General features: G+C 42.2%; 1 protein-coding gene across 2 annotated transcripts in view; it reads left to right on the forward strand.

Annotated features, from left to right (window-relative positions):
• The window catches only part of SCYL3 (SCY1 like pseudokinase 3), a 377,023-nt gene that overhangs the window by 339,960 nt on the left and 11,298 nt on the right, over window positions 1-25,765 (forward strand). For both annotated transcript variants that reach the window (XM_063940292.1, XM_063940291.1), the window contains exons 10-11: window positions 5,183-5,356; window positions 23,445-24,079. In XM_063940292.1, coding sequence (XP_063796362.1) covers window positions 5,183-5,356; window positions 23,445-24,079 — 809 coding nt within the window. The remainder of the gene's footprint in view (window positions 1-5,182; window positions 5,357-23,444; window positions 24,080-25,765) is intronic.

A 25,765-nucleotide genomic window follows, 5' to 3' on the forward strand; every position in this document is an offset into this window, starting at 1 on the left:
TATAAGGTGTATATGTAACCTAAAAGCATTCTGTGATTAGATTTAGGTCCCATCACCGTGATATCTCATTATGGTATGCAATTATTCCGAAATACGGAAAAATCCCATATCCAAAATACCTCTGGTCCCAAGCATTTTGGATAAGGGAGACTCAACCTGTATATGATTTTGCGGTGATAATTTCATAATTTTTACAATTTCAAACTTCAAATGTGTTCATGTTTTTCCTTAAATAAATCCTTTGAAACTCTCTTACACTGTCAGCAAGTTCGTTTTTGGTTGTTTTTTTTTACATTCTAGATTGAAGCTGAAAGCTTTTGTGTTTAGAGCAGAGCTGGCCAAACCAGTCCTCGAGATCTACCAACAGTTCACATTTTCCAAACCACCTAGCTGGTGCACAGGTGTAGTCATTACTAATTAAGGTGTGCTGCATTAATTCCTAACTGACAATTCTACAGATATCCGGGAGGCCTGGAAAACATGAACTGTTGGTAGATCTCGAGGACCGGTTTGGCCAGCCCTGGTTTAGAGCAATGAACGGGACAGTGACAGGTATCCATTTGGCATTTTTGACATACAGGGCCAGATGTAATATCGTCCAAGTTCGCCGGGCATTTGGGTTGGCGGGCAAACTTTTTTTTTAAAGGGGCAGTTATTTAAAAGGCAAAATCGTGGCTTGTAAATGATTGCCCCTTTAAAAAAAAAACATCCGAGTTTGGCTGGCGCATCCGGCGAACTCGGACGTTATTACATCCAGCCCACAATGTGTCTGTAGCTCTTAAATCTCAGAGATTTTTTCTAAAAGCATTTTCTGTGGAATTTAGTAATTGTTGCATAAAAAAATATATAAAATGCAGAACAAGCATCATATATAGATAAATGGGGTATGCATAGAATATTTGTAGTCTCTAGTTTGTTAGTGGATGGATGCTATTTTTTCTGTAAAATACTCCATGATGTTCATATAGGCTCATTATATTTGTTTTATACCAAAAGAAATAAAAATCAAAACTTATATGGATAAGAGCTAAGCAACCATGTTATGATGTTATGTTTTTAATGCTATGCAAGTCCATTCTTACTGTGTGCGGTCTGCTGCAACGCCTTTGTTCTACACTATACTTTTGGAAGGAGATGGTAACCTAATCAACATTTTCTAGACTGGTTCTCAGCTCCAGTCCTGAAGTATTATCAACAGGTCATGTTTTGTGGATTTCTTTAATCATGCACAGGTGAAGTAATCAATCTTGTTCGGTCACTAATCCCTCTGCTTCCAAAGTTGGACATCCTGTAGAGCACAGGTTCTCAAACTTGGTCCTCAGGACCACACACAGTGCATGTGTTGCAGGTAACCCAGCAGGTGCACACGTGTGTTAATTACTCACTGACACATTTTAAAAGGTCCACAGGTGGAGCAAATTATTTCATTTGTAATTCTGTGAGGAGACCCTGTGTGGGGTCCTGAGGACCAAGTTTGAGAACCTGTGCTGCAGAGGTTAAGAACCACTGTTCTAGACTGATGAGTATGGGTATATACCCAAATGATGATTTTGGTATATACCCCAAATTTTACTAAGATGCTAAGCTGATTTGTGCTATTGCTTAGTGAAATGCTATAATTATTTGCTATGTGTGTTGTGACTGGTTTTTTTTTATTGCTTTTTTTTTTTTGGGGGGGGGGGGGGGGGGGTTACTTTTGTTTACTAAAATAGCATTAGTTTTCTGTGACAGCGTTGAATATGGTTAGACATTATTATTTTTTCTGTCACATGGCAGAATTCTTTTTGGACAGCACTAAAATGAATTTTTGGATTTTTCTTTGTAGCTTCGCCTTTTACATCTCTTCATTCTCCTCCTGATTGGATATAAGTATGCTGAAAATGAAAGTACTAACCTGAATATAAATTGAGGCCCCAATTTTGGATGAACGTGATATTTTACTTCTCAGTTTCGCCATCGTCCAAGCTCATTCATCAGTCTTTATTAGAATATCTTGCTGGATATTTAATTTCCTGTCAAATGGTTAAACTTAAAAGCAATCTATACATGACAAATGATCTGCCATATTCTTTCCTGAATCCCAGAGCTTTTCTGGTACGTGGTGACTTGTGTTCATGCTATATCCCTTCTTGTATTATCGACCAATTTAGTCATCTCTGGTTCACAGACAAGTAAATGCACATACATTTTTTTTTGTGTGTGTTAACAGGAGTACAAACAACATGGTATTCATTTTTTTTCTTTCCTGAGACATTTATTATGAGATCCAATAATGAATGAAAGATCTTTGCAAGCTCTGACTACCACTCCAGAATCATTGAAACTTTTAATAAGTATTGCATAGAAATGGAATCACGGATGGTGCAATCTTGGAGCTAGGAGATGCAGACTTTATGTATTGCATTATGGACATCTAACAGTTATAAACGATTTTGGTCTGCTTGGTCTCATAAAATAACAATAAGCTTTTCTACCCAGACATTTCCTTTGTATAATTTACTGAGTATCTTGCTGTACACTGCATTCAACCATTGCAACATTTTGTTGTTGCCTATGTAAGGTTTAAGATTTATTAGAATTGTGGCATCTACTGACATACTATGTAGCAATTGTGCTATTTGTTAAAAGAAATAATAAAAATTATTTTTAATCTGGTTATTGCTTCTAGTTAAAAAAAAAAATAAGTGTAGGTTATGAAGTGTTAGACTACAAGTGGAAGCAGAAATGTTATTCTGATTCTATCATCAAATTAATTTGTCAAATCGTCAGTTAATGAACTATAGAGCAATATTTCCATTCATTCCTCCAACTAGTAGAATCACAAAGATTTAATTTCCTGGTACCCTGCCATTACCTGGACCTATCCTATCCTTTAATTACTCATGAGTTGACAGCCAGGAGAATTTATCTGCTATCATTTATAATATGGACTAAGAAGACCAGATGGCTGCAATTAGCTCCAGTGAGCACTATCGAGAACTCTACATTCACTTTATGACTGTGTGGCTTTTGATCTTTGTACAGTCATAGTATTACTAGTAGAGGTCAGAGAGCGATTGGTACTTATCCAGATAATCAACAAACATGGGGCAATTTAAATTGCAGAACCCTAAGGCTGGGTACACATAACGATGTAGTTTCCGGCTGATGGGATGACCAATGTAATGATAGATCGGTCCTCCTGCCACACTAAAAGATATATTGCGCAATATATCATTCATGGCCACATTCCCCTGCATCCCGTTGTTTGCCATTGGGCATGCAGCGCGCCCGACAGGATGACTCTGCAAACAACCCGCAGGAGTGCATGATTAGTTGTACACATGATATCGTTCCAATCCGTTTCTGAACGATAAGTCATCTAATGTGTACGCAATTTAAACCAGTCTGGGTTGTTGTATAATGAACCTTGTCATATATGTACCACTTCCTGCACTTGCATATATAACCAAGTTTACAAAGGCGCCATCAAAAAGCAATCCCAGATTGTTTGACTGCGTATACAGTGTTCTCTCAATAGATTGCTGTATATTATTGGATCATGGAATTCGCAGGGCCTGATTCAGAGTTTTATGATAGTGTACTCTGCTGCTAATATGCTAATACTGTGCTGCTAATATGCTAATAAAAGCAGGCGGCGTAGAATGTAAATAGATGCCTTCTTCTTTGATCCGCTGTTGCCTCTCAAGACTGGCAACGCAGAACGCAGATTTACTTACCTCGGCTGCGTGATCATTAGTCATCTGAATAACCTTCAGGTCCACAGCCGAGGTCAGTAAATCTGCGTCGCCAGACACACACACACACACACACACACACACACGCACGTACTTTGGCATTCAACAAAATGGAGGCGACACACTCCTTTCCCACCCCCATATGCCCTCAGGCTGTCAATCAGGCTGGGGCGTAGGGGGGCACTGCATCCGAGGATGCAGTGCCTGTTATGCACATGTGCAGTGTCCCCATCATCTGACTCTGCATTTAGGTATAAAAGCGATGTACAGTAAGTGTGCTTTTATGATGTCTCTCTTACCTTTTTCTTTTTTCAGCAGTCTGTTTAATTCCCAATCCACTATTATCTATAATTCATATAACACATAGCCAACACAATTAAAATTCAAAACATTGCTGTGATAGTATAACACTTTGAGCAACTTCGCACATTGGTCTGTTACTTAATTAACAGTTATACAGTAGTAGTGTTTTATAAGATTAGTCCTTCAATTAGTTATTTAATTTTTGCTCTGACTCAACTGGATTTTCCGTGCTCCTCTATCTCAGTAGTTATTGCTTTGTAGTCTGTTCTGACAGCAGATATGGCCGTGCCTTTGGATTGTTTTTTTTTTTTTTTTTATTAAATATTTTCAATTGCTAGTGACCAAAAACTCCTGTTGAAATTAATTTTATGTAGTTCATTCTAATCAGTATTTTGAGTTATGATACGGTCTGTAAATATGATAGCATTGCTTAAGCAGAAAGCTAAAGCAAATCTCTTGTCACTGAGGTCTAGCCGCTTTGGAAGGCTAGAAAATGTAGGTATCGTTCACAATACCATAATGTAGGTATAACAGAGGCATAACTGCAGGGGGCGGGGTAAGTTGGCAACTAAGGCCTCACCAGAATGGAGTCCTTTTCAGGCCATGCAAAAGAGCAGTGGACAACCCTGGTGTCTAGAGCTGCATAGTTTGCTCATATTTTAATTTGGGGCCTAGCGATGCACTGTTCCGTCAAGGTGTTCTTGTCTGATGTTTATGTAGCATGAACATTTTGATATTTGTACTTTACACGTTTCCTTTTTGAAAAGGGCAGTATAATTTGTTGTGAATAAATACTATGGCCGGTATTCAATTACCCACGATCATTGAACAAATATCAGAGAAAAATTGAGAAAAATTACAATTTTTTTCGCTCCCAATGTTTCTATGCGGGTAATTGAATACCGGTCTATTTCAGTGACCCCTTCTGACACAAAGGGAAGCAGATGTTGCATTGTGTGTCCTCCATGTGTTAGTCTCCTATTATATCTAATCATTGTAATAAAACAATAATATTTACAGATAATCCATCCCTTTGCATTGTGAGTTTGTTTTGTGTACTTTACCCTTGCAATAATAGAAATGTCACATTCATTATTTCTAAATTGCACTATATGTGACCAAGTCATGTATTCTAATAACAGGTTCTCCAGTACACTCTGCCAATATACATCTATACCAAGAGACAGAGAGCAGCTTGTCAACCGTGCTAGCTAAAAGCAACTTCCCAAAAGTGAACCAGCATTGTTTTGTTAACAAAGAATTGCATATTGAAGGGTCTTTGAAGGAGTTAACAAGGGATGATATTTCCAGTCAAAGTAAGTGTAACACTTCTATTTCATATCTGACCTCTCTTAAAGGCTGCATTTAGAGTGATGAGAGAATCAAAGCTTACACCTGGACAGCCACATTGCAATGCAAGAGGTGCAATCACAGTTAGCATCCAACTTAAAGCTGTACACACATTTGATCATCTCATTCCCCAATGCACAGTGCAAAATGGTTTCTCTATCGTCCTTGTGGATGCTGGGGTTCCTGCAAGGACCATGGGGAATAGCGGCTCCGCAGGAGACAGGGCACAAAAAGTAAAGCTTTCCGATCAGGTGGTGTGCACTGGCTCCTCCCCCCATGACCCTCCTCCAGACTCCAGTTAGATTTTTGTGCCCGGCCGAGAAGGGTGCAATCTAGGTGGCTCTCCTAAAGAGCTGCTTAGAGAAAGTTTAGCTTAGGTTTTTTATTTTACAGTGAGTCCTGCTGGCAACAGGATCACTGCAACGAGGGACTTAGGGGAGAAGGAGTGAACTCACCTGCGTGCAGGATGGATTGGCTTCTTGGCTACTGGACATCAGCTCCAGAGGGACGATCACAGGTACAGCCTGGATGGTCACCGGAGCCGCGCCGCCGGCCCCCTTGCAGATGCTGAAGTAAGAAGAGGTCCAGAATCGGCGGCTGAAGACTCCTGCAGTCTTCTAAAGGTAGCGCACAGCACTGCAGCTGTGCGCCATTTTCCTCTCAGCACACTTCACACGGCAGTCACTGAGGGTGCAGGGCGCTGGGAGGGGGGCGCCCTGGGAGGCAAATGAAAACCTTTTTTGGCGAAAAATGCCTCACATATAGCCCCCAGAGGCTATATGGAGATATTTAACCCCTGCCAAGATTCACTAAATAGCGGGAGACGAGCCCGCCGAAAAAGGGGCGGGGCCTATCTCCTCAGCACACAGCGCCATTTTCTCTCACAGAAAGCCTGGAGAGAAGGCTCCCAGGCTCTCCCCTGCACTGCACTACAGAAACAGGGTTAAAACAGAGAGGGGGGGCACTGATTTTGGCGATATTGAGATATATATAAAGATGCTATAAGGGAAAACACTTATATAAGGTTGTCCCTATATAATTATAGCGTTTTGGTGTGTGCTGGCAAACTCTCCCTCTGTCTCCCCAAAGGGCTAGTGTGGGTCCTGTCCTCTGTCAGAGCATTCCCGGTGTGTGTGCTGTGTGTCGGTACGTGTGTGTCGACATGTATGAGGACGATGTTGGTGAGGAGGCGGAGAAATTGCCTGTAATGGTGATGTCACTCTCTAGGGAGTCGACACCGGAATGGATGGCTTATTTAGGGAATTACGTGAGAATGTCAACACGCTGCAAGGTCGGTTGACGACGTGAGACGGCCGACAAACTATTAGTACCGGTCCAGGCGTCTCAGAAACACCGTCAGGGGCGTTAAAAACGCCCATTTACCTCAGTCGGTCGACACAGACACAGACACGGACACTGAATCCAGTGTCGACGGTGAATAAACAAACGTATTTCTCATTAGGGCCACACGTTAAGGGCAATGAAGGAGGTGTTGCATATTTCTGATACTAAAAGTACCACAAAAAAGGGTATTATGTGGGAGTGAAAAAACTACCTGTAGTTTTTCCTGAATCAGATAAAATAAAATGAAGTGTGTGATGATGCGTGGGGTTACCCCGATAGCAAATATTGGCGTTATACCCTTTCCCGCCAGAAATTAGGGCGCGTTGGGAAACACCCCTTAGGGTGATAAGGCGCTCACACGCTTATCAAGTGGCGTTACCGTCTCCAGATACGGCCGCCCTCAAGGAGCCAGCTGATAGGAAGCTGAAAAGATATCCTAAAAAGTATATACACACATACGGTGGTTATACTGCGACCAGCGATCGCCATCAGCCTGGAGATGCAGTGCTGGGTTGGCTTGGTCGGATTCCCTGACTGAAAATATTTTATTCATATAGAGCATTTAATAGGATGCATTCTATATATATGTACGTGAGATGCACAGAGGGATATTTGCTCTCTGGCATCAAGATAAGTACGTTGTCCATATCACCCAGAAGATGTCATGGACACGACAGTGGTCAGGTGATACAGATCCCATACGGCACATGGAAGTATTGCCGTATAAAGGGAAGGAGTTAGTTGGGGTCGGTCCATCGGACCTGGGGACCACGGCAACAGCTGGGAAATCCAACCTTTTTACCCCAAGTTACATCTCAGCTGAAAAAGACACCGTCTTTTCAGCCTCAATCCTTCCTTTCCCATGAGGGCATGCAGGCAAAAGGCCAGTCATATCTGCCCAGACATAGAGGTAAGGGAAGTAGACTGCAGCAGGCAGCCCCTTCCCAGGAAAAGAAGCCCTCCACCGCGTCTGCCAAGTTCTCAGCATGACGCTGGGGCCGTGCAAGCGGACTCAAGGTGGGGGGGTAGTCTCAAGAGTCTCAGCGCGCAGTGGGATCACTCGCAGGTTGACCCCTAGATAGTACAAGTATTATCCCAGGGGTACAGATTGGAGAGTCGAGACATCTTCTCCTCGCAGGTTTCTGAAGTCTGCTTTACCAACGGCTCCCTCCGACAGGGAGGCAGCATTGGAAACAATTCACAAGCTGTATATCCAGCAGGTGATAATCAAAGTACCCCTCCTACAACAAGGAAAAGGGTATTATTTTTCCACACTATATTGTGGTACTGAAGCCAGACGGCTTGGTGAGACATAGTCTAAACTGAAATCTTTGAACACTTACATAAACGGTTCAAATCGAGATGGAGTCACTCAGAGCAGTGATAGCGAACCGGAAAAAAGGGGACTATATGGTGTCCCTGGACATCAAGGATTACCTCCATGTCCAAATTTGCCCTTCTCAACAAGGGTACCTCTGGTTCGTGGTACAGAACTGTCAATATCAGTTTCAGACGATGCCGTTTGAATTATCCACGGCACCCCGGGCCTTTTACCAAGGTAATGGCCGAAAAGATGTTTCTTCAAAGAAAAAAGGCATCTAAATTATCCCTTACTTGGACGATATCCTGAAAAGGGCAAGTTCCAGAGAACAGTTGGAGGTCGGAAGAGCACTATCTAAAGTAGTTCTACGACAGCACGACTGGATTCTAAATATTCCAAGAATCGCAGCTGTTTTCTGACGATACGTCTGCTGTTCCTAGGAATGATTCTGGGCATAGTCCAGAAAAAGGTGTTCCTCCGGGAGGAAAAAGCCAAGGAGTTATTCGACCTAGTCAGAAACCTCCTAAAACCAGGCCAAGTATCAGTGCATCAATGCACAGGAGTCCTGGGAAAAATGGTGGCTTCTTACGAAGCGATTCCATTCGGCAGATCTCAGGGGATTTGCTGGACGAATGGTCCGGATCGCATTTTCAGATGCATCAGCGGATAATCCTGTCTCCAAGGACAAGGGTGTCTCTTCTGTGGGGGCTGCAGAGTGCTCATCTTTTAGAGGGCAGCACACTCAGCATTCAGGACTGTGTTCTGGGGACCACGGATACCAGCCTGAGAGGCTGGGGAGTAGTCACACAGGGAAAAAAATTTCCAAGGAAGTGTGGTCAAGTCTGGAGACTTCTCTCCACATGAATATACTGGAGCTAAGGGCAATTTACAATGCTCTGAGCCTAGGAAGACTCCTGCTTCAAAGTCAACCGGTGCTGATCCAGTAGGACATCATCATGGCGGTCGCCCACGTTATCAGACGGGGCGACACAAGAAGCAGGAGGGCAATGACAGCAAGGATTCTTCGCTGGGCGGAAAATCATGTGATAACACTGTCAGCAGTGTTCATTCCGGGAGTGGGCAACTGGGAAGATTTCCTCAGCATAAATGAATTCCACCCGGAAAAGTGGAAACTTAATCTGGAAGTTTCCACATGATTGTAAACCGTTGGGAAAGACCAAAGGTGGTTATGATGGCGTCCCACCTGAAGCGCCAAGTCAAGAGACACTCAGGCAATAGCTGGGACGCTCTGGTAACACCGTCGGTGTACCAGTCGGTGTATGTGTTCCATCCTCTGCTTTTCATACCCAATGTATTGAAAATGATAGGAAGGAGAGGAGTAAGAACTATACTCGTGGCTCCGGTTTGGCCAAGAAGGACTTGGTTCCCGGAACTTCAAGAGATACTAAGAAGGGTCTTGATTCGGCAAGAACCGTGTCTGTTCCGGGACTTACCGCAGCTGCGTTGACGCCAAGGCGGGTGAACGCCGGATCCTAAGGGAAAGAGGCATTCCGGAAGAGGTCATCCCTACCCTGGTCAGAGCCAGGAAGGAGGTGACCGCACAACATTATCACCACTTAGGTGAAAATATGTGCCAGGGTGTGAGTCCAGGAAGGCTCCACGGAAGAATTTCAACTAGGTTAATTTCTACATTTCCTGCAAACAGGAGTGTCTATGGGTCTCAAATTGGGTCCATTAAGGTTCAAATTTCGGCCTGTTGATTTTCTTCCAGAAAGAAATTGGCTTCAGTTCCTGAAGTCCAGAAGTTGTTAAGGGAGTACTGCATATACAGCCCCTTTGATGTCTCCAGTGGCACTGGGCGATCTCAACGTAGTTTTGGGATTCCTAAAAAATCACATTGGTTTAAACAACTCAAATCTGTGGATTTGATATATCTCACATGGAAAATGACCATGCTGTTGGTCCTGGCCTCGGCCAGGCGAGTGTCAGAATTGGCGGCTTTATCTCACAAAGCCATATCTGATTGTCCATTCGGACAGAGCAAAGCTGCGGACTCGTCCCCAGTTTCTCCTTAAGGTGGTGTCAGCGTTTCACCTGAACCAGCTTATTGTGGTACCTGCGGCTACTAGGGACTTGGAGGACTCCAAGTTGCTGGATGTTATCAGGGCCCTGAAAATATAGTTTCCAGGTTGGCTGGAGTCAGGAAATCTGACTTGCTGTTTATCCTGTATGCACCCAACAATGCTGGGTGCTTCTGCTTCTAAGCAGTCGATTGCTCGTGGGATTGGTAGCACAATTCAACTTGCACATTCTGTGGCAGGCCTGCCACAGTCTAAATCTGTTAAGGCCCATTCCACAAGGAAGGTGGGCTCATCTTGGGCGGCTGCCCGAGGGGTCTCGGCATTACAACTTTGCCGAGCAGCTACGTGGTCGGGGGAGAACACGTTTGTAAAATTCTACAAATTTGATACCCTGGCAAAAGAGGACCTGGAGTTCTCTCATTCGGTGCTGCAGAGTCATCCGCACTCTCCCGCCCGTTTGGGAGCTTTGGTATAATCCCCATGGTCCTTTCAGGAACCCCAGCATCCACAAGGACGATAGAGAAAATAAGAATTTACTTACCGATAATTCTATTTCTCGGAGTCCGTAGTGGATGCTGGGCGCCCATCCCAAGTGCGGATTATCTGCAATACTTGTACATAGTTATTGCTAACTAAATCGGGTTATTGTTGTTGTGAGCCATCTTTTCAGAGGCTCCGCTGTTATCATACTGTTAACTGGGTTCAGATCACAGGTTGTACAGTGTGATTGGTGTGGCTGGTATGAGTCTTACCCGGGATTCAAAATTCCTCCCTTATTGTGTACGCTCGTCCGGGCACAGTACCTAACTGGAGTCTGGAGGAGGGTCATGGGGGGAGGAGCCAGTGCACACCACCTGATCGGAAAGCTTTACTTTTTGTGCCCTGTCTCCTGCCGAGCCGCTATTCCCCATGGTCCTTGCAGGAACCCCAGCATCCACTACGGACTCCGAGAAATAGAATTATCGGTAAGTAAATTCTTATTTTTATCAAGGTGCAAAATTACAGGGCAAATTTATCAAAGCTTGGTTAGAGAGAAAGTAATACCCAATCTGATATTAATCGTCATTTCTCTTTCCTTCACCTGCGGGACACTTCATTACACTTGGGGGTTAGAGTGAAATGGAGGCATCAGCACTTAATGAGCTAAATAATTAGCTTCTATAAAAACTCGTGACCCCTCCTCAGTTTTTCATTACGTGCTGAAAGAGTAGGTATTGAGTTAGCTTCAGGGACAGGAGTCTCTGGTATAATTCCCCACACCCCAGCCCTCTTTCCTCTGTGAGCTGGTATTCCCCCTGTTCTCTCTAGATGTCCAGGTTTGGTATGTATGTGTGTGAGTGCAGTCTCTCTCCTTACTATTGCATATTTCACGTGGTTCCGGCTGGATTGCGGGGTTGAGAACCAATATAGTACTGTGCAAAAGTTTCAGGCAGGTGTGGAATAAAATGTTGCAAAGTAAGAATGCTTTCAAAAATGAGTGTTAATAGTTTTTTTTTCTGCAGCGGGTTACACTGTGTTCCACAGGGAATACATTGGGGCGTAGAGATGGATCTTGATCCAGAGGCACCAACCGGCTAAAGCTTTAGACTGTCCTCCAGGCACTGTGAGCTCAGTTTTAGAGTTAGTGCCTGCATGAAGCAGGTCACTTAACAAGGGGGCTGCGCTAGGCAGCCCTGAAAAGCTTTTTAGAAGACTTCAAGGGCTGCAGCACTTCATATGTCAGTGTGACATACTGTGCTGCGGCTCCATCACCTCCCCGGCGGAGTTGCATACTCCCGCTGGCTCTATTACCAGATACTTGCGGCGTAGGTGCTCCCGGTTCCTAGGCACACCACCGTAGATGCTTTCCTGGATCGCGTGGATGCTACTAAGGGAAGGAGGTAAGAGGGTCCCCCAGGCGGGACCCGCCATTATATTGCGTTCCAGTCCTGCTTAAGGAGACGAACCGTGACGCTGGCGTGGACACTGTGACAGCTGGGACCCCAGTTAATCCACCAGGCCGTGGAAGCACAGGTCGGATAGTAAACTATCCACTTTAATAAGGCTCCATAGTACCCGGTGGTGATATTTTATCTGAAGAGAGGGGGATCATGCTGTCCTATCAGTCCCTATATTAGGTGTTCTGGACAAGGATTTTCCATTGCTAAATGATACCACTGCCCTTGTGGTTACTGGGTAACAAATCCTACAAATCATTGTTAAGAGGATTCCCCTACTGTGGTTAAGCAAACTGATATGTTCACACGTCATAGGGTAATTAAAACTCTGTTACCACAATGTGGCCAATAAGAGTACATCAGACAAGACTCCTGGTCTAATTTAGGTAAGACATTCTCCCTGTCTGCAATGGGCATTAGCTCAATATCCTCCCCCTGCAGAGTTAAATAACGAGTAGGTAATTCACTGCTAGTGAACTCATATGTCACCCATCGGGTGTTCACTCTGCCTCTCACCACTGTCCCCTCACTGTAGGAACCAACAGGTAAGCGTGTGGAGGGATGCCTGAAGTCTATTATTCCCTTACGGATGTTGTACATAGACCACGATTTGCGTCTTCTTGGGGCTGCAAAATAGATTGATGACTGGATCAGGCATTAGAGGAAGAGCTGCCAGAGAATATATCTGACAATGCCAGACATTCCCTGTCTTACAATACCACTGCCACCTTTTTATTTACCACTAGGCGTCCCCGGAGGCGGGTGTGTTGGCTGCCAAGGTGTCGAATACGTCTGTCCTGGCTCGCCGTATTCTATTTATTTAGGTCGTGGATGGTGGACCTGGAGTCCAAAAGTCCTTGGAGGTATTCCCCTTTTACTGGGGACATTTAATTTGGGGAAGACCTAATTAAAAATTGGGTCTGAATCGGCGGCAACTATGACTGCCTTTCTCCCAAATGCTACTCCTTCTGCACAGAAGGCAACAAGTACCACTTTTCCATGCTTTCAGCCTTAAGGGAAAGCGAAGGTCAGGCATACCCGAGATTGTCTTGTGCTCCCCACACCTGCTAAGCCCAAGGCCTAACGTACCTGGGATGCTCGTCAGCCTGCTTCTCATGACAAGCCTGCTGCATGACTGGACAGGCCTCCCCCTGGGGGATCCCAGGGTGGGGGCCAAATTTTACAATCCAGGTCTGGTTAATGACCACTTCAGACGCATGAGTGTGAGAAGTTGTCTCTCACGGGTACACAGTCTCTTCCCAGAGACATCCCCCTCGCCAGTTCTGCACATCGGTTATCCCTTCAGATCCGTTAAAAGCGCAAGCTCTACTGATGGTTGTGCGTTCCCTCCTGGATGCAGGAGTGGTAGTGCCAGTACCTCTGTCCCAGAGAGGCAGAGGATACTACTCGACCCTGTTTCTAGTCCCGAAACTTGATGGGTCTTTCCGGCTTTTTCTCAACCTCAAATCACTGAACAAGTTTGTGTGAGAGTCCAAGTTCCGTATGGAAACACTGCACTCAATTGTACTGGCCATGGACCCGGAAACTATGTGGTATCCCTGGTTATACAAGATGCTTACCTGCTTATGCCTATTGCCATATCGCATCAGCAATGTCTGCAGTTTGCTATTGGCAACCTTCACTATCAATTCCAGGCTCTGCCGTTTGGACTGACCACGGCCCCTAGTACCTTCACCAAGGTTGTGGCCGTGATGACGGCTCATCTCCATCACCAGGGAGTCCGGTTACTGCCGTATCTGGACGATTTGCTGATTCTGGCAAACTCCCACGATGTCCTCCTCAGTCATCTACAACTGACTGTAAACTTCCTACAAGCCCACGGGTGGTTTATCAACTGGAAGAAGTCCTCGCTGGTCCCTGCTCGGAGCATGGTGTACCTGGGGGCACTACTGGACATACACAGTCAACAGCTGTTTCTGTCTCCAGAGAAGGTCCTGAAACTTCAGGACAGGATTAGATACTTCCTCTCTCGCCCAAGAGTGTCGGTACACTCGGTGATGCAAGTACTAGGCCTGATGGTGTTGGTTTTTGACATGGCAAAGTATGCTCAATTCCATTCCCGCCCTCTACAGAGGTTAATCCTTTCCAAGTGGAACAGCCTGCCTCATCGGATCAGGTCTCACATGATCTCCTTGACTTCGGAGGTTCGCTTGTCGCTAACCTGGTGGCTACAGGACCAGCAGTTGAGCAGGGGCCGTCCCTTCTGGATCCTCAACTGGGTCCTACTGACAACAGACGCCATTCTGAAGGGTTGGGGGCACGGTGTTGGAGCAACACTCTTTCCAGGGTCGGTGGACCTTGGAGTAATCACTTCCCGATAAAAATTCTGGAATTGCAGGCAGTGTTCAATACTTTGTCTCTCGCCCTGCCTCTGATACAGAGCAGGACTGTTCAAGTTCGGTCAGACAATGCCATCAAGGCGGCACTCAGCATGGCAATGATAGAAGTGTCAAAAACCCTTCGTTGGGCGGAATGCCTTCTGCCGGCAATATCGGCAGTGTACATTCTGGGAGTCCTCAACTGGGAAGGCGATTTCCTCAGTCGTCAGGACGTGCACGCCGGAGAGTGGAGTCTAAATCAGGAAGTCTTTCAACTCCTAGTGAACAAGTGGGCCCTACCAGATGTAGACCTGATGGCATCTTCACACTATCACAAAGTTTTGGTCTTCGGATCTATAACCAGGGATCCTCAAGTAGAGCTCGTGGACACTATGGTAATTCCATGGAACTTTCAGCTGCCCTACATGTTCCCTCCAGTGTCACTCCTGCCCAGGGTACTATGGAAGTTCAAGCAAGAAGGAGGAATACTCCTTGTAGTCCCTCCAGCATGGCCCAGACGGCATTGGTGCTCAGACCTGCAGGGTCTATCGATAGAGCGTCCTCTTCTACTTCCTCAACGCCCAGACCTCCTCGTTCAGGGCCCTTGTGTCTATCCAGACCTGGCCAGACTGGCTTTGACAGCATGGCTCTTGAAGCTTTATTCCTGAGGGCCAAAGGATTCTCTTGAGGCGGTCATCCAAACTATGCTGAAGGCTCGAAAACCGGAATCTATGCGGATTTATAACAGGGTCTAGAATTCTTCACTTGGTGTGCTGCTAAGAATTACAATGCTTACAAATTCAGTACTTCCAGACTTCTGGCCTTTTTGCAACAAGGCTTGGATTTAGGACTTCGTCTGGCTTCCCTCAAGGTTCACATATCTGCCTTGTTGGTGTAGTTTCAGAGACAAATTGTGCCTATACCGGACGTTGATACATTCACTCAGGGCATACTGTGAATTCAGCCTCCCTATGTACCTCCTGTGGCTCCATGGGATTTGTCTGTTGTCCTGAATGCCCTGCAAGAGTCTCCATTTGAACCTCTTGAGTCGATGGACCTTAAATGGCTCACAGCCAAAGTCCTGTTTCTGATGGCTATTGCCTCTGTTAGAAGGGTGTCAGACTTTGGCACTTTGTCCTGACATCCACCCTTTTTGATATTTCATCGTGACCGAGCAGTTCTTAGAACTCGCCCTGGTTATTTACTTAAGGTGTTGTCATCTTTTCACCTTAATCAAGAGATTGTGGTTCCAGCCTTCATCTCTTCCGAATTGTCCTCCAAAGGTCTTTGGATGTGATACAGCCTCTCCATATATATGTGAAGAGGACTGCCTCTATCAGTAGGTCAGATACCCTCTTTGTACGGTTTGGTTTCCACACACATGGCTGGCCTGCGAATAAACAAACCTTGGCCAGATGGATTAGAATGGTGATTGCACAAGCTTATGCACAGGTTGGACTCCTAGCTCCTGCTGCTATTAAAGCCCATTCTACTCGGTCTGTTGCACCCTCTTGGGCGGCCAGTCGCGTCCGCAGAACAATTGTGCAAAGCGGCCACGTGGTCCTCAGTGAACACGTTTATTAGGTTCTATGCCATTAATACTTCCGCCTTCCAGGATGCTTCCTTTGGACGCTGGGTTCTCATTCCCGCTAAGGTGCATTCCCTTCCTTGAGGAACTGCTTTTGGACATCCCCGATGTATTCCCTGTGGAACACAGTGTACCCTGCTGCATAAAAGGAAATTTATGGTAGACTTACCATGGTTAAATATCTTTCTGCGAGGTACACTGGGTTCCACAGAGCGCCCACCCTGATGCACTTAGCTTCTTTGGGTTTGTATGGCATTAGCCGCTAGTCCCTTCTCCTGTCGTGAGAACGTGGTTCTATGTGACTAACATCTGCCTTGTCTTTTACCTGCTTCTGCATTGGACTGGTTAACAAAACTGAGCTCACCATGCCTGGAGACAGGGTTATAGAGGAGACCCCGCAATGCATTCTGGGACAGTCTAAAGCTTTAGCCTGTTGGTGCCTCTGGATCAAGATCCATCTCTACACCCCAATGTATTCCCTGTGGAACCCAATGTACCTAACAGAAAGAGATTTAACCATGGTAAGTCTACCATAAATCTACTTTTAGCAATTAACAAAATGCAGAAATCTAGATCAAATCAATATTTGGTGTGACCGCTCTTTTTTTCCTCCAAAACTCTTTTCTAGTTTCACTTTGCATTTTGTTAATTGCTAAAAATAAACTATTAACACTTCTATTTTTGAAACATTCTTACTTTGCACTATAGAGGTGAGAGGCAGCATTGGTCTTTTATTACAGGTATGATGATACTACATAGGTTACTTTGCAGTACGATACAAAATAACAATCTTACAACCTTATTAAAAAGGAGCGCTGATGATTTATAAAAAAATTACAATTTAATCACATAATAAGTAGTGTTAGTAGATTTCATATAACATATCAACATCAAGGTAATCAAATAACGGTAATGAGTCCCATGCAATGTTCGTATTTGAAATTAAACAAATGTTACACCTGTTCAAGTGTCCATTGGTTGAATGTGTTTTATTTGTAGACAATACGTCTCATATATATCCCTGGACACAATCCAGATCAGAGTCCCATTTTCATTATAATCACTACTTGGGTAAGCTATGCTACTACCCCTAAATCAGGATATTTTCTCACCCACGAGAGTAGAGTTTTGATCGTCACTTAGCTGAATCACCGGCGCTTTGGAGAGCAGTCTCCTGCAGTGAATGTGGGCCGTCAGCGTTAGCCTTTCAGTGAGTTCCCGTGGCGAGTCGCCTCCTCACGTGCCGAGATGACCAGCGGTAATTACATAGTGTGATGGAGTGTTCCCGGCGTGTTTTTCTTGAATGGGGAGGGCGAACCCAGGTTCCGTGGTGGTAACGTCAGCTGTTCAATATGAAAGGCAGCTTCAAAGCAGTCTGCTAAATTTCTCAACGCGTTTTTCCGCTAATAGTAAGCCAGCGGTTTCCTCAGGAGACAAGTGAAGGGGACTCTGACATTTAGATATTAAAATACTTAGCAGCCAATCACAGGTTTTCTTTGAAACACACACCTGTATTGAGTCTGATTACCTATATGGATAACCGTCAAGCTTAACAAAGGTATATTTGTACAGGTGACATCTATCAGTTGTGCATAGATACATTGATATATTAATCAGTATTAAAAACAACATTATTTTGATTGCCATAATCATTACAATATATAAAAACACATTTAGACACAATCTGCAACACAGAGAAACAGTGAGAGTTATTTGTTTAGATGTTTCTTAAAATAATGATTCTCGGATTCCGGCGCCGATAAAAAGCCATATATTATTTAGAGACACCTTTTCCGCATGGTTAGCTATTAACAAATTATGTCATCGAGATCCTCGCTTCTCACAATATATCCCATTGTGGGGAAATCCAATGTTCCCACCCTCGTTGCTTAATGCCACATACTTACAATGGAAGGAGAAAGGTCTTGATGCTTTCTATAAAGTTTTTGACCCTGGAGGATCTTTATACTCCTATCCGGATCTATGCCAAAAATATGGACTTTCTCCGAGACACATGTATATGTATTTCCAGGTGCGTCACTTTGTACTATCTTATGGTGAGCAACCCCAAGGGGAAGACCCCAGTGGCTTGAATTTAGCTTCGCATGCTATAGATGCTCTATTACGTTCCTTTAAGATATGGCCATATAAAGTGAAATATATGTATTCTATTTTGTTAACATGTTCGCCCACCGTACAATGGGATATCTTATTTTCTAAATGGAAAGCTGATATACCTGCCTTGTCAAGCATTGCAGATCTCACACATTCTTGTGAGAGATCTTTAAAATTGTTGTCCTCAGCATATTTCCAGGAAGTTCACCTGAGATTTCTACACAGAGCCTACATCCCTCCTTCTCAAAGAGCCCATATGGTTCCCACAGAGACCGGCGAATGCCACAAATGTGGAAGGTCATCGGCATCATTTATACATTGTGTGTGGGAATGCAGGAAAATTAGGCGTTTTTGGTGTAAACTCATCGCTTATATTAATAGGTTAATTTCCTCACATATACTACCGGACCAGTTGGCATGTCTTGCTTTAAATTTTGCAAACTGGCAGATTGCTCCGAAGTTTTTTCCCATCATTAGTGTAATTCTCACGCTTGGCAGAAAATGTATATTGATTAAATGGGTCAACCGTTCAGCTCCAACCATTACGGAAATTCAGCAAAAACTATTGCAATTGATGTACTATGATAGAAAGACAGTGTTACTGTCACCCTCTTTTAGCACTCGAAAGTTTTGCTTTAAATGGAGTCCTGTCTTAGACACTTTACCTCTTACAACCAAACAATATATATTAAGAACTCTTGATTGCTCTTTGACCTCATATGAACTGTATGCATATGATTAATCATTTCAATGTTATAGCTTGTAGGTGGTCTTCTCTGGCAATAAAATCACATAAAATCACATATGACGAATATTAGGGCTGGTCCCTATTACTCGTCTTTAGCATGCATCCACCCTCCCCACCCTCCCTTTCCTCTTGTATTCCCCCATCTACGATTTCTGATACTACTTTATCTTGCTGTCCTCTTTACTTCCAATTGATTTTTGTCTTTCATTATCTAATACAGTGTGAAATTACTGAATATACAGAGATAAAGGTATGGGTGTGGGTCTGACACACTTTTCGAAAATAAAAACTTGAAGGGTTTTCGTCTGATACAACCCATACCTGCATTGCTGTGCAAAGATTGCACAATGAGGATCTATTTTTGCTAATATGTTAAAACTTGTTATATATCATTGTCCTTCTATTTATCAAGGAGTCTTTGTAATAGAACGTTCTTCTCCACTCTGTATTTGAATTTACGTACATATTCGGTTCAGCATTTTCTTTTCTGGTCTGATGACCTTTCTGTTCATTTATGTATAACTGAAAAACTTTCAATAAACATATTTCAAAAAAAAAAAAATAATGATTCTCTAGAGAGTGGTTAGCTATAGAGAATGCTGTGGATCAGTTGGTAGAGCATCGGACTATAGGACCAGAGGTCACAGGATCTAATCCCAGGAACGAAACAGCAGATGCAGTATATTACAGTAATTTTCCAGTTAATGTTGTTGTTGTTTTTATTAGTATTATTAGTTGTTGTTGTTATTATTATTATTATTATTATTATTATTATTATTATCAGTCAGAAATATACAAATCTCTCCATAAATTCAGATTTTAAACAAAATTATATATCGGGAGCAGCATTTATATAGGGTAAGCATAGTGACTAACCCATCCATCTCGGGTGAATATGTTCAGCCGGCAAATTGCCAGTAATTCAAAATACACAGGAAATCAAGACCAAGCTCTAATATATATATATATATACAGGTTGAGTATCCCATATCCATATATTCCGAAATACGGAATATTCCGAAATACGGACTTTTTTGAGTGAGAGTGAGATAGTGAAACCTTTGTTTTTTGATGTCTCAATGTACACAAACTTTGTTTAATACACAAAGTTATTAAAAATACTGTATTAAATGACCTTCAGGCTGTGTATATAAGGTGTATATGAAACATAAATGAATTGTGTGAATGTAGACACACTTTGTTTAATGCACAAAGTTATAAAAAATATTGGCTAAAATGACCTTCAGGCTGTGTGTATAAGGTATATATGTATCATAAATGCATTCTGTGCTTAGATTTAGGTCCCATCACCATGATATCTCACTATGGTATGTAATTATTCCAAAATACGGAAAAATCCCATATCCAAAATACCTCTGGTCCCAAGCATTTTGGATAAGGGAGACTCAACCTGTATATATATATATATATATGTGTGTGTGTGTGTGTGTGTGTGTGTGTGTGTGTGTGTGTGTGTGTGTGTGTGTGTGTGTGTTTTTGGAGTTTTTTTTAAGCATAATGACAAAAAATTTAATAAAAGTTATATAAAAGATGAGCATATATATCATATGCAATATATAGCTAGCCATGTACCATACCCATCTACTTAGATATATATACACGTATAGACTGGCACCTCTAAATTACACACAAAAAAATATGGCGACAGATGTCTCATAAATGGAAGAATTTGAAGTGCCAGTCTATCGATTGTGGAAAATAGCACAATATTTAGGCATTATACTTGGGCCCTGATGGAACCAGGCTAGAGTTGTAACATAGCAGTATGTTCCTTAAACCACAAACTGTGGGTGGAACTACAGATACTACTAAATTAAGATAACCATACACGGGAATAGAGGCAAAACATAAAGAGACCACCAAGCAAGTATATTCCTAATAGATATGCCATATTAGGTTCATATATTGTCATAATAGACGAGTATTAACCCTCTATAGTAGATACATAAATGAACTATGGATTCAATATTGGGATGAGGTTAATTTATAAGGTAATACTCTGATATTATTAATCTCGATGTTCTCTTTTAAACCTAGTGGGAAGAGAGTATTGAGGGTACAGATCCAATATGCCTCCCTTTTACAAAGGTGATTTAATCTGTCACCCCCTCTAGAGGTCTTGCCTGTATATTCAATTCCCTGCACAGTCAGAGACCCTATATCACTATTATGAACCCGATAGAAATATCTGGAAACACTATGTGTATTTGATTTCCTGCAGATAGGTCTTCTGTGTTTGAGAAACCTAGGGGCAGATGTATTAAGCCTGGGGAAGGGATAAAGAAGTGATAAAGCAGTGATAAGTAGAAGGTGATAACGCACCAGTCAATCATTACAAGTTTTAAAAGTTACAGTTAGAAGCTGATTGGCTGGTGTGTTATCACCTTCCACTTTATCACTGCTTTCTCACTTTATCCCTTCTCCAGGCTTAATACATCTGCCCCCTAGTGTTTAAAGACCTGGTGGTCCTACCTACATATTGGAGTCCACACCCACATGATAACAAATAGACCACAAAGGTAGTTTGACAATTGATGTGGCTTGTCGTTTCAAACATGGCACTATTGGTATCCCTATTGGAAGAAAATTATTTTTTTTCCATGCACTATGAACTTGCAGGTGATACAATGGGATCTCATACACTTGTAGCTGCCTTTTTCATGGAGGTCTCATTGGAATCTCTTACCCTACTGGTGGGAAGATCAAAGGAAAGTACAAAGTGACTAGGTGACAAATAATTTAGCAAACTGTTTGCCTTCTTAAAGATAACGTTTATCTCATCCTCCAGACACCCTGAAAGTACTTTATCCATTTTTAAAATGGCCAAGTTTTTATTCAAAATTTTCTTAATATGGGAAGAATTGTTAAACTTAGAAACAAAAATAGGTTCATTATTCTCTACTTTTAAGCAAACCGTGTTACTCGCTGTCTTCCCTTTTAGCACATCCTCTCTATCTCTAGTAACGATATCATCCAGGACTCTATCTAATAGACAACTGGGATACCCCTGTTCAAGAAATGATTGAGTCAAATCTGTGCTCTGTTGAATAAAGTCATTAGTCTCCGAACAATTCCTTTTTATTCTATAGTGACAGCTTGTATAGTGCAAAAAAGTATTAGAGTCGACCTTTTTTCTGTGGGTTTTTGTGTGGTTTCATTAGGTGCCCTAGCCTGTAGCACAATATCCATGAATGATTCGTGGATAGTGCTAGTGAAAGTGAGGCCAAAAGTGTTGGTGTTAAGAAAATTAACAAAGGATGTGACAGAACTAGTATCCCCCTTCCAAATAATAAATAAATCATCAATGTATCGTACAAAGAGCACCAGGTTCACCCCAAAGGGGCCGCCCCAAATATATTCATCTTCAAGGTGCCCCATGTATAACTTGGCAAAACTTGGGGCAACCCTAGTGTCCATGGCCATTCCGTGTATCTGTAAAAAGTGCTCTTCATTAAAAGTAAAGTGGTTATATGATAAAATAAATTTAATTGAGTCTAAAATAAATTGACTCAGTTCTTAGGACATCAAATTATCAAATTTTAAAAGTGACTTACCACCTGTAGTCCATTTTTATGTGATATATTGGTATATAGTGATTCTGCATCGCAGGTCACTAGGAGATAATCTTCCTGACATTTTACATCCTTGATTAACTGTAATCTGCTAACACTACTTTTTTTTATGTGATTATATTTTTATTTTTTATATATAATCAGTGCTCCTTTTTAATAAGGTTGTAAGCTTGTTATTTTGTATCCATTATAGACTGCCAGATGGTCAATTAGGAGCAGCTATTAAACACATTTTATTTTAAAACGTGACATTCTGAATAATTAATTATAAGTGCACCCGATTTACTTTCTAAGGAAGGTTTATTTTACTTTGCAGTAAGAGTCTGATCTTTCAGGTTGGAATATCCTTCATTGAAAGTGTGAGTGAAACAGTGCAATCTTTTTTTTTTTTATGTTCTATGAAAGGAATCTGTTGTGTAAACACATTAACATCATATGATCTATAGCTGGTTTTTGTTTATTTTTGAGTGGAGAGGGTTTGGTAGATATCCTTTTAATGCTTTAAACATTTATATTGCGATGCTCTTAATCTCCTGTCTTGTTTTTGTACGCTGTTAATGCTTGTTATCTGTGTTTGTGTAGGAGTCTTACCAATAGCTTTAGCCATGAGGTTTAAAGTAAATATTTCTTAGGGGATAGTCTACAGATATACTCACCATTTAGCAGGAGAATTAACCTAGTGTAGTTATATACAGTAATGTGGAAAAACCCTTAACTCCAGTTTGCACCCCCTCCCTCCCTCTTGCCCTATTATTCAGTCCTGTTGGAGAAAGAGTGCTATATAAATACAATTATTATTATTCACATCTCTGTTAATGTTGGCGCCATAGTTAATCAGTTCTAGTGGTATACAAATGTGAAGTCCATTTAAAACAATACTTACTGTATATTAGTATTTACAAAGTTAGATGAGGAAGCCATGTGGTAAAGACAAAATATAACTGCACATTTATTTACTTACAACCCTCTGGAGCTCTCCAATTGCATTTAACATGGTCTTTTCTTTGTTACTTCATCATTTTTTCAGAGTATCACTTGTCACACTCTATGAATGGTGTTTCTGGACTCCAAAAATCTCTCCTAATGAACTATGAGCATGTACACAAATCACCAGAAGATTGGCCAGACTGGAATGAGTCTGAAGGTTTCTCAAGTGAGAAAACCATTAACCTACTGCAAAAGACACCAGTAATCAATGAGAAACCAGAATCTGAGCAGTGGGTGGACTTGAGATCATCCAAGGATAGTCCTGAAACTTTGGCAACATTTGTTTCAAACAAGGCAGCAAATGCAGAAGACACAGGATTTACAGTTCCTTGTTTGAGCAAAAATACAAACCATTGGAATGCCGACAAACAGAATAAAGAAATGTTTAAACCAGTATTCATATTGTCAAACCCTGTACAAGAAAAAGCCCCAGAAAAGAAGTCCGAGTCTGGGTACAATTTGGGAGAAGAATTCACAATAAAGGTGAAGAACAAATGCAGAGATGCAGAACTGGACTGGTTTGCTGACATGACACCAGAAATTAAACTTTCTGCTGCTTTTTCTACTCTTGGATACCATGAACAGCCTGGAAATATAATGGATTCTAAGCAAGATCCTGCTAGTAAACAAACGACTACGTTTTCATCCAAGTTTGCTGCCACCGAAGTTGCAGAGGTAAAATAGTCAATTATGTTTGATGTTGATTTGCAGCAACTGGTCAGACACGAGCCAGGTTTCCAAAATCTGAGCGATTTTTGCAGCTGGAGTAAATCTAGTTTCTGCTTGTAACCGGTTCTCATAGATTATATGATGATGACATGGCTGATATTTGGAGTGTTTGGCAGTCCAAACATTCTGCAATCATTTACCTACTAAGAATTTCACAACCGACTAATGGGTTAAATTGTTATACACTGAGAGAAACTTGAACCAAACTCAAATATGACTCTTTCTTACCTTCCTTGTATTTATTTCTTGTCTTCTCAGTAGATTGTGAGAATACCAGCAAGCTGGATGGTCCAGGCTTCTGGTGTGGCTACCTCTAAGGTAGCCCTCAAAGGAACAGGGGTAATGCAAAGGTCACCGTCCTCTACTATACATTAATTGATGCAGCCCAGGCAGAGGCAGGATTTATGTGTAACAGTTGTACACTTTGGGTGACATAGCACAAGGATGTCGTACCACGTCGTCAGAATGCTGGCAAACTGTCTCATCCTCAATTCTCTGTATAGTAGTTTGCCAAAGCGCACCTGCAGTATAGATACAAAGCCTGCTCTAAAGAAGTCTAAGGAGACAAAATGAAGGTTTAGCACTGTGTCTTTGTATTGTGATGTAATCCTCACAAAGTAGGAGAGGAAATCAGTTTGTCATCAAAGATTTATTGGATAAATAGTGGTGTTATTTTGATAAAAATATATTTACTGCAAATTGTATATCTGTTAATATTAGATAAAAGTTAGATAAAACAGGTTTGTTTTTTTCAAGGGTTGATCCAGCTTTTGCAGGTTATCATCGAAAACAGTTATGCCATTAGAATATGGTGTCCTATGATAGAGCTGACTGATAGAGAAATGTTTTAAACAAAATGCACATACTTCATCTGCAGGTTAGACTGTAAAAACCAGTGTGGCTATGACATCTGTTACTAGGGCAGTCAGAATCTTTATGCATCATTTATACTGTAACACACAAAATGAAGTAGCTGATAAGATTTAATTCAGTTTATGGAAGACATTTTAGAGGGTGTAGGTCAGTGTTTCCCAAACTCTTTCCTCAAGTTGCACTCAGTCCAGGTTTTAAGGATAACACTGGTGTTGATTCTGTGTAAACCTTCTAAATATACAATGATTCTGACCGCTAAAGGTATATCCTCTACTGTGGAAGAGCATTATGGTTATGTTCAGGGACAGTGGTTCAAAAGTCCTAGAATAGTTTTATGTAGGGTCATTTCAAATGTTTGATCTCATTTTGGGAATAATAATTGGATGAAGTGTTCCAAAGAGGTTCGAGGTGGGGGCAAACTCCAACTCTCCTCCGGGCGTCTGGGATGAACTTATGCCCCTGCTGAGGGTCCTGATGGCAGCATTGAGCAAGCAAGACATAGTACAGTAGTTCTACCCTATTTAATCATATTAGGTGACTCAAGATACACCTCTTAGGTGATTGATTATCCACCCATGATTTAGTTAAAAAAAATAATTTGCATAAACAGCCAGTCCTCTCCCAGCATCTTTAATTTTTAGAGTTTTATGTAGACCCCCAGACAGATGAGTCATCTCTTTCCTTAGATAGGATTATACATTTCACGGTATAGCCAAGGAGATACACTGTTGCAAAAAATCTTTTGTGAGGGTATCTTGG

This window comes from Pseudophryne corroboree, chromosome 9, assembly GCF_028390025.1.
Source record: "Pseudophryne corroboree isolate aPseCor3 chromosome 9, aPseCor3.hap2, whole genome shotgun sequence".
NCBI lineage: Eukaryota > Metazoa > Chordata > Amphibia > Anura > Myobatrachidae > Pseudophryne > Pseudophryne corroboree.